This window comes from Leucopleurus acutus (assembly GCF_964270905.1).
Source record: "Leucopleurus acutus genome assembly, chromosome: 14".
NCBI classification, from domain to species: domain Eukaryota; kingdom Metazoa; phylum Chordata; class Mammalia; order Artiodactyla; family Delphinidae; genus Leucopleurus; species Leucopleurus acutus.
Genome location: NC_139156.1, coordinates 73,144,608 through 73,156,828, shown reverse-complemented (window position 1 = coordinate 73,156,828; position 12,221 = coordinate 73,144,608). Strand labels below are relative to the sequence as shown.

At 38.9% G+C, this 12,221-nt stretch overlaps 1 protein-coding gene and 1 pseudogene across 3 annotated transcripts in view; one reads left to right on the top strand and one right to left on the bottom strand.

Moving 5' to 3' along the window:
- The window catches only part of PHYHIPL (phytanoyl-CoA 2-hydroxylase interacting protein like), a gene marked incomplete at both ends in the record, with an annotated part of 93,304 nt that overhangs the window by 74,000 nt on the left and 7,083 nt on the right, over nucleotides 1-12,221 (top strand). For both annotated transcript variants that reach the window (XM_082854591.1, XM_082854590.1), the window contains 2 exons: nucleotides 7,556-7,752; nucleotides 9,642-9,816. In XM_082854591.1, the coding sequence (XP_082710717.1) occupies nucleotides 7,556-7,752; nucleotides 9,642-9,816 (372 nt within the window). The remainder of the gene's footprint in view (nucleotides 1-7,555; nucleotides 7,753-9,641; nucleotides 9,817-12,221) is intronic.
- On the bottom strand, nucleotides 666-2,636 carry LOC309971437 (HAUS augmin-like complex subunit 6; annotated as a pseudogene). Its single transcript has 2 exons — nucleotides 1,646-2,636; nucleotides 666-1,613 (listed from the first exon to the last, which is right to left on the bottom strand). The product of its transcript is annotated as an HAUS augmin-like complex subunit 6 (transcript).

The window sequence follows — 12,221 nt, the reverse complement described above, 5'->3', positions numbered from 1 at the left end:
AGTATCTAGTCATCTTCCACCTTTTTCCTTTTTTCTAAATTCATCCTGCTCCAGTCTTCACTATCATCACATGCACTTTATTCCATCAAACATCATTTTTCAGGATCAACCTACCTGAATAATCATTAAGCCTCTTTAGAGCTTTCCCAAACTTAAATATTGTCATTTTGATTATATACCCCAAAGCATTACTTTCCTCACTTTTTTTGTTTAGTACCAGAATGTTCTAAAAAGAAACAATAAAAGTTGTTTATTTCCCTAAAAAGAAAGATCAGTATATCCAATGGCTATTAAGTTATCCACTTAATAAAACACATCAAAAACTACTCATCCTTATGTTAATTATCTGAAACATAGAACATAGAACATAGTGAATTAGTTAACCTAATACTTTGCCATTCACTTCATGCTTACAAGATTATGCAAGAAACCAAAATGGCTTCTCATAACTTGTTTGCTTTCCAAATACTTCACATTTCAACCCCATATCTATACAGAGAGAGAAAATCCAAACATACTCTCCTTACCTAAAATCAGTAGAGAGGGCTAAAAAGCATTATTTAGGACTTTTTTAGACCTTGAAAAACAGTTACACTTCCAATGTGTATTTAAATTACAAATCAGTTTTTATCCTGTGACATTGCTTCAACTTAAGTTCATCATAGTTAAATTGACTGGGCTACTGCTTCATCTTTCAAGTCAGATGGAGATTCTTTTGCGTCAAGACTCTTATTCAAGATTTCTTCTTCAGCAAAATTGACTGTTAAATTAGGTAGAAGTTCTCCAAGACTACATGGTATTGTGGTTCTCAATCTTTGTTCCACTGGAGAAAACCTAATTAGTGGTGAAAGAGACTGTTTTCTTTCACCAAGGGACATGCATGAAGATGGTTTTGTATAGTCAATGTGCAAATCATGAGTGCCCAAAAAGTTAAGCATATCATCAGTTTGCATGTATTGGGAAGTAAGGCTCAATTCTGGTTTGTGTCTTTCAAGTGTTTCAGGATTAGAGAGGCAAATTTCTTCCCTTTGCTTGGACAGAGATTTCTTCAGAGCTTCATATCCACTGCAAGTAGCCTGTAAATTAAAGTCTGATTCTGGAGTATTCTGTCTTCCTCCCACAACACCTTCTGGGAAAATGCCACTGTGCATAGGACTATTTGGTTCCAGTTTAAGATTGGCCTCTGTACTACTGGAGCTATTAAGACTTAAGTGACCAACTTCTTTTGGAAGAGTTTCATGTAATATGCCAAAATCACTACCTTTAAAACTGGAACTAATTCCACTTGATATCTGAAAAGAATTCCATAACATACTTTTATGCATGGAAAGATCTTTGTAAGAAGCTTTCGAGTGGTCTGATATTTTAATATACTCTTCTTCACTGCTACCTATGACATTTCTCCTATTGCCTACAGCAGGGGAGAATGTCTCTATTTGGCTAGTTTCTAAAAGCTTGTTCTGTAAAGCTGTACATTAGAAATCTTGCTTACAAATTATGTCCTTATTTAACAAATCTGACAGATTTTGTTTTGTTGGTTCACCTATGCAACTGGTCAGCACAGGTTTCTGAAGCACACACTTGAGGCAATCTGAAACAACTTTCTCTTCAGGCAAATGAATCTTTCTCTCTGAAATTTGGTCTCTTTTTCAAGGAAGTGAAGGTCTATTGCCAGTCTTGCTTGGTTAGCCTGACAATGTTCATATTTCATTACTTTCAAGATTTCATTTAATAACTGAATAACTGTTTAGAGATTCAATTTTCCAGCCTCTTAAACATTTCCTATGTGCAGCTGACACATTTGTTTCTCAATTTTGTCAAGTAAGAGCCTTGGAATATTGATAGCAACATTAGTTCCATCTAAAGTATATTGGTTGTAAGGACTGAACTAACAACTTCTCTTTTTCCAAAGCCGTGAGTGTTTCATTCACTGAAGCCCACAAAGACCGAACCTTTTGAATTTTCTCTTGTATATTAATTTGGTCATCATAGGGTTCCATTTTTTTAATTTGGTTTTGCTGTCCTATACATTCTGATCTCAAATTTCGTATTTGTTTAACTGACAGTTGTGCATTTTCGGGTAACAGTCTTCTCTTTGCAAAATTTGTAAAACTCTGTTATGTGCTACATGGCATCTGGCAATGCACTTGCACAAATCTTGTGGCTTTATGTTAAATATCTCTAAAATGTATAGAAGAATTTTTAGAATGGCTTTTTATATAATTTATTGCAACAAAACTTGCAAAGTGATACATCAGATGAATAAACTTAGGACCACCAGGAGAAAGAAATAGTGAACCAACAACTTGAAGAAAGCTACTTCCACATTCAGCAGAAATCTTTTTTAACCATTCACAGCAATGTTTTCGGAATTCAGTATCACATTTTTGGTCAAATGGAGGCCAACAAAGTTTGAACACTTCTTTAGTGAGAGACTGGTCAAGGGTTTGAAACAAAAAATAAGAAGCTATCTGAAAGGCATCACTGTTCAACTTGTCAAACGTGTTCACTCCGAGGTGCGTGTGCGACACGATCTTTCCACTGGCTATACTCACCGAGCCCGGCTCGAAGCTGAGTGCCTGCAGATACATCCAGATATGCTCCTTCTCGAAAGAAGTGACCCAGGCCGAACTCATCTTCGCGGTAGGCAGGGCCCGGCAAAGGAAGAAAGCGCAGTCTCCAACGACTGAGAGGGCCCCTCAGGCTTTTTCCCTACAGGTATCCTGAGATGGCGGTGGCCCCTCCATTGCCACCACCTGATCCTCTTGCCCAGAACCATTTCGCCTCACATGCCTCAAGTGGCCTGAGACTCTAAAGTCTCAGGGAATTAGAGCCTCTAACGGTAGTACTGCACAGTGAAGCGAAGTCACCACCCCTTGTATGTTACTTATGCTTTCTCGTTGCTTTTAATATTTTTTCTTTGTCTTTAATTTTTGTCAATTTGATTAACATGTGTCTTGGCCTGTTGCTACTTGGGTTTATCCTGCCTGGGACTCTATGCGTTCGAGACTGAATGTTTCCTCTCCCACATTAGGGAAGTTTTTGGCTATAATCTCTTCAAATAATTTCTTGGACCTTTCTCTTTCTCTTTTCCTTCTGGGACCCGTATAATGTGAATTTATGGCATTTAATGCTGCCCAAGAGGTCTCTGATACTGCTCACTTACCCATTCTTCTGCCTCATTTATTCCACTATAGATTCCTTCTAGTGTATTTTTCATTCCAGTTATTGTTCATCAGTGTTTGTTCTTTAAATCTTCTAAGACTTGTTAAACATTTCTTGTGTCTTCTCGATCTGTGCCTCCATTCTTTTTCTAAGATCTTGGATCATCTTTACTCTGAATTATTTTGGGGGAAGATTGCCTAACTCCACTTCACTTACTTGTTCTTCTGGGTTTTTATCTTATTCCTTCATCTGGAATATACTCCTCTGCCGTCTCGTTTTGTCTGACTTTTCTGTGTTTGCGGTCTCCTTTCCGCAGGCTGCAGGATCATAGTTTCTCTTACTTCTGGTGTTTGCACCCTTGTGGGGGTGAGTTTGGGTCAGGGGCTTGTGCAGGTTTCCTGGAGGGAGGGACTGCTGCCTGCCCACTGGTGTGTGGAACTGTGTGTTGTCCCTCTGGTTGACAGGGCCATGTCAAGGGGTGTGTTTAAAGTGGCTGTGAGCTCAGTACAACTTTAGGCAGCCTGTCTGCTGATGGTTTGGCCTGAGGCATCCCAGTACTGGAGCCTGCAGGCTGTTGGGTGGAGCCAGGTCTCAGTGCCCAAATGGCCACCTCTCGGAGAGCTCGTGCCAATCAATATTTTATGGGGCCTCCACCTCCAGTCTCCTTGCCCCTCCTCTGCACCACAGCCAACCCACACCTCCCCAGGAGACCCTCCACAACACACAGGGTGGTCTAGCCCAGGCTCCTGTGGAGTCACTGCTTTGTTCTGGGTCCCAGTGTATGTGAAATCTTGTGTGCACCCTCCAAGAGTGCAGTTTCTATTTCCCCCAGTCCTGTGGAGCTCCTGCGCTCAAGCCCTGCTGGCCTTCAAAGCCAAATGCTCTCGAGGCTCCTCCTTCTGATGCCAGACCCTCAGGCTATGGAGCCTGACCTGGGGCTCAGAACTATCACTACTGTGGGAGAACCTCTGGGATATAATTATTTTCCAATTTGTGGGTCTCTCACCCAAAGGGTATGGGATTTGATTATACCACGGAAGCACCCCTTCTACCGACTCGTTGTGGCTTCTTCTTTGTCTTTGGGTGTAAAATTTTTTTTTTGGTAGGTTCCAGTCTTTTTTGTTGATGGTCGTTCAGCAGCTAGTTGTGATTTTGGTGTTTTTGTAAGAGGAAGTGAGCTGAAGTTCTTTTACTCCACCATCTTGTCCAGAATTGAGGGGCTACTTTTAGTTTGGATGCTTTCTGCCTCTTTCGTCAGTGTGTACTGGCCATTATCCCCTTGATATGGGATGCATAGGGGCAGCAGCTCTTGCATGCTCTCCTGGTATGGCAGGAGCAGTGGTCCGCCCCCAACCATGGGTCTCTCAGTGGCAGCACTGGCTATGTGCCCCCAGGACAGCAGGGGCATCAATGGGCACCTGCTCCTGGGTCTCCCAGTGGTGGCTACGGCCCACGCATTCCCAGGACAGCAGGGGCAGTGATTGGTGCCTGCTCACCCCCCGTGCGTGCTCCCCATACGGCAGGGGCAGCAACTAGCTTCTGTTCCCAGGTCTCCTAGCTGCGGCAGGGCCCACTCACCCCCAGGACAGTGGGGACAGCAATTCGCGCCTGCACACAGGTCCCCTAGTTTTGGTAGCAGCCCACGCCCACTTCTGGAGCCCACGGTGACGGTAGCAGCTCATGCCCACCCCAACAGCTCATATATGTGGTGTTCTGTTGCCTGAGAGCATGCACACAGGGAAAGAAGCTCCTATGGCAGTCCCACCCTGTCCTCGTGCACCCCCCAGTAATGGTGACTTGCCCCTCTGGCATGCCCAGGTTCTTCCAAATACACCCTCAGTTGCCACAGTCCAGCCTCTTCAGGCTGTCTCCCCACAGGCAACGCTGTTCCTCTCCCTGGGTTTGACCTCTGAAGCCCAAGCTTCAGCACGCAGCCCCCACCCATACCAGTGGATGAGCATCTCAGGCTAGGGAGCACAGGGTGGCAGTAGGTCACTCCATTTTGCCTTCCGCAAACTGGTTGCTGCACTCTTCTCAGAGGCTCTGACGCTCCCCCTCGTCCAGGCTGATCTCCCTGCCGGTGAGGGGACTTCCTAGGGTGTGAGAACCTTTCCTCCTTCACAACTCCCTCCCTGGGGCACAGGTCCCATCCCAACTCCTTTTTCTTTTTTTTCCTTTGTCCTTATGTGGAGGTTTTCTTGCCCTTTCGGAAGTCTGAGGTCTTCTGCCAGTGTTCAGTAGATGTTCTGTGCAAATTGTTCCACTTGAAGATGTGTTTCGGATGTGTTTGTGGAAGGAGGTGAGCTCCACATCCTACTCCTCAGGCATCTTGATTCCTCCTCATAATGCATATAATTTGTACAGAAATTTCTGCTATTAGTCCAGAAAGTTTTTCATTTAACATTGCTTATGTTTTAAAGATAACTGCAGTCAGAATAATAGGTTAAAATGTGAGCTTTTATAAATAGAACAAAAATTACTGTTTGTATATTTATTGCCTTTCCCTTTCCCAAGGCCACTAAAGAGATTCCACTTTGTTTCTTCCCTACACTTGACTTCTGAAAGGCTTTAGCAGGAAGCAATTTTGAGATTCTACGAGGGCAGGTGGGGAGGGAAAAAAGGTGAGGGAGTAATTTTTCTGGGAGTTTTATGGAGTGGGAATCTGGGAAAGCCTGGGTGTGAGGGAGTACATGAGAGAAGAAAGAAGGATTTTTAAAAGTATTGTTCAAGAAATGACAATAAAGAACTTCAGTTATTTCGAAATTAGTCTTTGACTGTCATCGGGTTCCTCTGGCCACAACACAGCTTGGGATGAGAGAACATAGGTGAATGATTTAATAAGACTGGGAATATCAAAAGATTTATATCAGTAATTGAGATGGGAGTATGGGGGCAGAGAGCACAAGCTAATATGGAAGTGGAAGGTGTTGCTACATTGATTGTTGTTCCTTTCAGTTATTGTCGATCAAGATTTGTTTATTCTTTTTTTTAATTTATTTATTTTTGGCTCTGTTGAGTCTTCGTTGCTGCACGCGGGCTTTCTCTAGTTGTGGCGATCAGGGGCTACTGTTCATTGCGGTGTGCGGGCTTCTCACTGCGGTGGCTTCTCTTGTTGCGGAGCACGGGCTCCAGGTGCGTGGGCTTCAGCAGTTATGGCACGCAGGCTCAGCAGTTGTGGTTCAGGGGCTCTAGAGTGCAAGCTCAGTAGTTGTGGCACACAGGCTTAGTTGCTCCGCAGCATGTGGGGCCTTCCCGAACCAGGGATCGAACCCATGTCCCCTGCATTGGCAGGCGGATTCTTAACTACTGTGCCACCAGGGAAGTCCCTGTTTATTCTTTTAAGGAACAAATTATGTAGCTGATTTATGACCTACAACTTTTATAACATAAATAACAATTACACTTTTTTTTTCTTGGGCACTGAATTTTATGTTGGCTTGGGGGAAGGGAACATAGGAAGGAGAAGTGGAGTAAAATTTCACTCAGTATGTCTTTCCTACATATGAAACAAACTTGGCAAGTCTATATTTTCTCTTTTTGTCCTGTCATCCATCATATTCTGCTCTATAATATTAGCCAAAGTGATAACATTTTCTCTAATTGGAAATGTAGGACATAGTCTGTAAAGTAACTAGACGTCAGATGCGTTCTTCAAGATTTTAATGATATCAATCAACATGGCAGTCATTTTCTTTCTTTTAACCTTATCTATTGTTTCAGCATTCAAAATTAAATTTAGGAAGATACAACAGGTAAAAAGATTCCTAGAGTAATCCTTCACATAGTAACTGTTAAGAGAATGGTCTTTGATATTATTTATGTACGTAGCATAAACATTACATGCTATTTCTATATATAAATTTCCAAAAGAGGGAAGGGAGAGTAATTTTTATTGACTCACTGATACCTCAGATTTTTTTTAAAAGAAACATTGCCTTTATTTGACTGGATTGTTTCATTTCATTATCAACATTTCTGATTTCATCTGGCTTAAAACACCTAGTATTATTACTTTAGAGCAGAATCGATTGGTCATGTAAGAAAAATGGTCGCTTGGGGTCTTTCAGCAGAACCTACCATGTACGGCTAATCTTTCATAGATTAGAAAGATGGATCACCAGTGTTATTGTTTTTATTTCTGTGAACGCAGAAATTGGAAAAGGAATTGAAAACGTAGAGGTGGTAAGGACTAATTCATTTATGCATTTTGTTGGTAATATGATCTTGTAATGATAGTTTTACTATCATTAACACTCAAATTACTTCATGAACAAAATGAAATCTCAAATTTAGTAATTAGGTGAGTTCAGAAACAGGTACACAGCTAATGGTCTTGCAAACTAGAAAAAATCCATTAGTTGGAAATTATCTGTGCATTGTTTTCTTGCAGGAAACAAATCACAAGACAGTGGCATAGCAGAGATGGAAGAACTTCCCGTGCCACATAACATCAAAATAAGCAACATTACGTGTGACTCATTCAAGATTTCATGGGAAATGGATTCAAAATCAAAAGACCGTATTACACACTATTTCATTGACCTCAATAAGAAAGAGAACAAGAACTCCAATAAATTTAAACACAAGGTAAAATTCTAAACATCCTTGTATTCATTTGTATCTTAAAGCTTTCTAAGTATGAGGACATTTTGAAAGAAGGAATAAGGTTCTATTAATTACTAATATGATATATTTGACATTGGGAAGAATAAAAATTATATGTCATTTAAAAGCCCTATTCCTTCAAGAAATTGTGTAAGAAAATGAAATGCCAAATATATGGGTAAAATACATTTTTTTCTGGGAAAGCTGAAATCTTGACTCTCATACAGACATAAAAATTAACATGTGTTAAAGATTTTCTTTAACACATTAATGAGGTAACTGATGAGGTATTACAGCCAATTCAAAGGATGATCCAGAAAAAAGACATTTTTATGGATCAGGATATTGAAATAAATGTTTAAGTGGAGGCAAAACTGGTATGGGGTGGGTGAAGAGCAAGGGCAGGCAAGGAAGATTTTACTTCCACTGGGCAAAATTCACTTACATGTACGTAGACAAGAATAACTGAATTGTTATCAGTAGTCTACAAATTACAGAGTTGTAAAATAGATTCCACAAAATCAGAAGATAGCCAGAAGAGTGTGCTGTAGTCAATTCACAGTTTTCCACTGAAGCACACATTTTTCCCTATAACTGCCAAATGAAGAATGTCATGGCAGCTTATAGACTGTAGGATATTTGTTAAAATACCTAAGGGCTGAAAATTGCTTTATGTGGTCAATTTTATTTTATGGTTTGAGAATAAAAATTAACCTTTAGGTGTTTTAGACATGTAACAATTCTCTGATATTTATTCTCTTACCTGTCTGCTTATCACATATCTTTTCTGATACATACATTCCTTCAGATGTAGCTGTAGAGAGGATAACAGTAATCTGGCTTAAGAATTCTTTCTTATGTTTCAGTATTTTCACTGATATGAAACTGATCTTATTTTAATACTGATAATAAATTTTAACTTGGCAAATCTTTTGGAAGAATTGTCTTATCTGGAAATTATGCATTTTACTAGGTGTGTAATTACACATACTAATGGTAAGTGAGGCTTATACACACAGATAAGTGTGACAGAGAGAACAAGATTGATGTCATTATTTTCCCATGTTCCAATTTTAATTATTCCTTCTAGTGTTGGATATCCTCTTTGCTGACATTTGCTTTCTTAAATTAGCTTTGAAATATTTAGTATTAAATGGTGAGGAGTCAAGATTTGACCCCCTTTCTTCATTCCATACTTAATCTTTGGAAATATAATGAATACTCAACTAGCAGGTTTATTTACCTTATTAATCATTGTTTAAAAATACCTAAACTTTTCTGTGACACATAGGCTCCATACTTGAATACAAGTAAAGCAAATGTTACCTCATTTGTATGTAAAACAGAATCATTTAAAAATATTTATTTAAAAAACATTCTGTCCCTTGACATATAAAATATTTAGTAATGGGCTACTCTGATAAAATTATTGCATAGTATATATTAAACAAATATAATATTTTAAAATGCTAAATCTGTTGAATTTTTATTTCATGTTTCTGTTTTTTGTATTGTTTTATCATTTAGTATTAGAATATTGCATTTTAAGGAGCATATTAAGGAGTGTACAGAGAATAACATTATACTAGAAATCAAGAAAACAAATCCAAGTACATTTATGTCATTAGCTTAGCTGTATGATCTTGGCATGTCTCTTGATCAAATTGGGCCTTAATTTGTACATCTGAAGAATAAGAGATTTGAACATAGTAATTGCTAAATACCTTTAAAAAGGAAACTTGTGTCATCAGCCAGGAATTTAATAAGTTACTCCACATTGTTTACAATTGATTCAAGTTATACTACTAAATTAATTCATTTCCCTCCTCCCTCCCTTCCTTTCTTTCTACTTTCCTTTCTTCCTTGCTTAGGATGTTCCAACAAAACTGGTGGCAAAAGCTGTTCCCTTGCCGATGACTGTCCGTGGACACTGGTTTTTGAGCCCAAGAACTGAGTATACAGTAGCAGTGCAGACCGCCTCAAAACAAGTTGATGGTGATTATGTTGTGTCTGAATGGAGTGAAATTATAGAATTCTGCACAGCAGGTAAGAGAACTGGGTATAAATACAGAAAAAAAAAACACCTTATTTAATAGTTCCTGGAAAACTAATTAGAGAAAATACATTCTTTTTTATAATTATGAAGTGATATGTATTGCATTGGTCATTTTTGCATTGCCAGTAGCATCATGTAACAGAACAAATTGATTAGAAGGAGTGGAGGTTCTCAGCAAAAACTGGGTAATGGCATTAAATTACTTCTGTGCTACATGCACAGTCTGATTTTTCAAAGTAAAGGCTTTGCAAATAAAAATTGATGCAGTATAAAAATATACTCAGCATATTTTGCAATTCATTTTGAGAGAGAGCTTTTTCCTTCCTCTTTTTTTTTTCATTTCTTACTTTCACAGTCTTGAAAGAAAAAAGCCAGGAACATCATTCTCTAATTTAAGGGAATGGAGGCAGATTGCAATGACTTTACCTAGCAGATATGTTACTGGATTTTTGACTTGAATGCTGATAATCTATCTCTAAACTAGTGTCATGTGTGTGTGTGTGTGTGTGTGTGTGTGAGAGAGAGAGAGAGAGAGAGAGAGTGTGTGTGTGTGTCTTTGCTTCATTAGAAAGTACTGCATAGGTTCCTTAAAAAACTAAAAATAGAACTACCATACGACCCAGCAATCCCACTACTGGGCATATACCCTGAGAAAGCCATAATTCAAAAAGAGTCATGTACCACAGTGTTCATGGCAGCTCTGTTTACAGTAGCCAGGACATGGAATCAACCTAAGTGTCCAGTGACAGATGAATGGATAAAGAAGATGTGGCACATATATACAATGGAGTATTACTCAGCCATAAAAAGAAACAAAATTGAATTATTTGTAGGGAGGTGGATGGACCTAGAGTCCGTCATACAGAGTTAAGTAAGTCAGAAAGAGAAAAACAAATACTGTATGCTAACACATATATATATGGAATCTAAAAAAAAAAAAAGCTTCTGAAGAACCTAGGGGCAGATCAGGAATAAAGACGCAGACATAGAGAATAGACTTGAGGACACGGTGAGGGGGAAGGGTAAGCTGGGATGAAGTGAGAGAGTGGCATGGACATATATACACTAACAAAAGTAAAACAGATAGCTAGTGGGAAGCAGCCACATAGCACAGGGAGATCAGCTCAGTGCTTTGTGACCACCTAGAGGGGTGGGATAGGGAGGGTGGGAGGGAGGGAGATGCAAGAGGGAAGAGCTATGGGAACATAGGTATATGTATAACTGATTCACTTTGTTATAAAGCAGAAACTAACACACCATTGTAAAGCAATTATACTCCAATAAAGATGTTAAAAAAAAAAAAAAGGACCTCATAGCCATTTGGGATTGGGATATCTGATGTAGAAAGCCCATCCCCTTTGATCTTGAACTATACCTTAATAGCCCACTGGGTTGTAAATGTTACCATTCATCTTATGCATTTATCTATTTTTTAAATTCATTCAATCAAGAAACAAATATTTATCGAGCACTTAAATAGGTGGTGAAGGGACACAAAAATATCTCTACCTGAACACATCTGTCACCCACTCTTTTTGTCTCTTAGAGAGAGAGGCTGTTTCAACACACAGGAGCTTGTAGAAAAAGTCATAAAAACAGTTTGCCTCACCTATTGCAGGTTGCCTAGCAACTTTCCCCAGCTGAGGCATCCTTCAGATAAATCAGCTATTTTTTTTCCCATAGCCTCACATTAGATTTATTTCAGACTCAGGATGTGCTTAGCTACTGCTTTATCTCAATATCTTCTGTTTTCTTCTTAATTTCAAACTCAGTATAAAACTTCTCATGTGGATATGTAGAACGGATGAGAGTTTAATTTTAAGTTAACTTCAAATTTATCTTCAAACCCCTTTTGTTTATTCTATGAGGAAGTTGCTGAGGATTGCAACATTCTTTATTGCTAAGGATCTCAGTGTATTAGAGCAAGGAAAATAGTATCTCTCTGGTACTATATTTCTTCCTAAGATGTCATTGATTATAAGATCCACCATTTTATGTATTGCTAAGAAAACATTAATTTATCTTCAAACCCCTTTTGTTTATTCTATGAGGAAGTTGCTAAGGATTGCAACATTCTTTATTGATAAGGATCTCAGTGTATTAGAGCAAGGAAAATAGTACCTCTCTGGTACTATATTTCTTCCTAAGATGTCATTGATTATAAGATCCACCATTTTAGGTACTGCTAAGAAAACATTAAACTGCCAATTAAACTGAAACTGTTTTCTTATCACATTTATTGTCACACTCATGCCAGAGATGCTAAAATGTGAAAAAAATACATTTTATAATAGATGAAATATGGTATATATCATAGTCCAGTAATCAGTAATTAAATATTTCAATGCTGTATTAATAGTGTGTAAAGAATTCTCATGTTTACCTGTATTTGGTG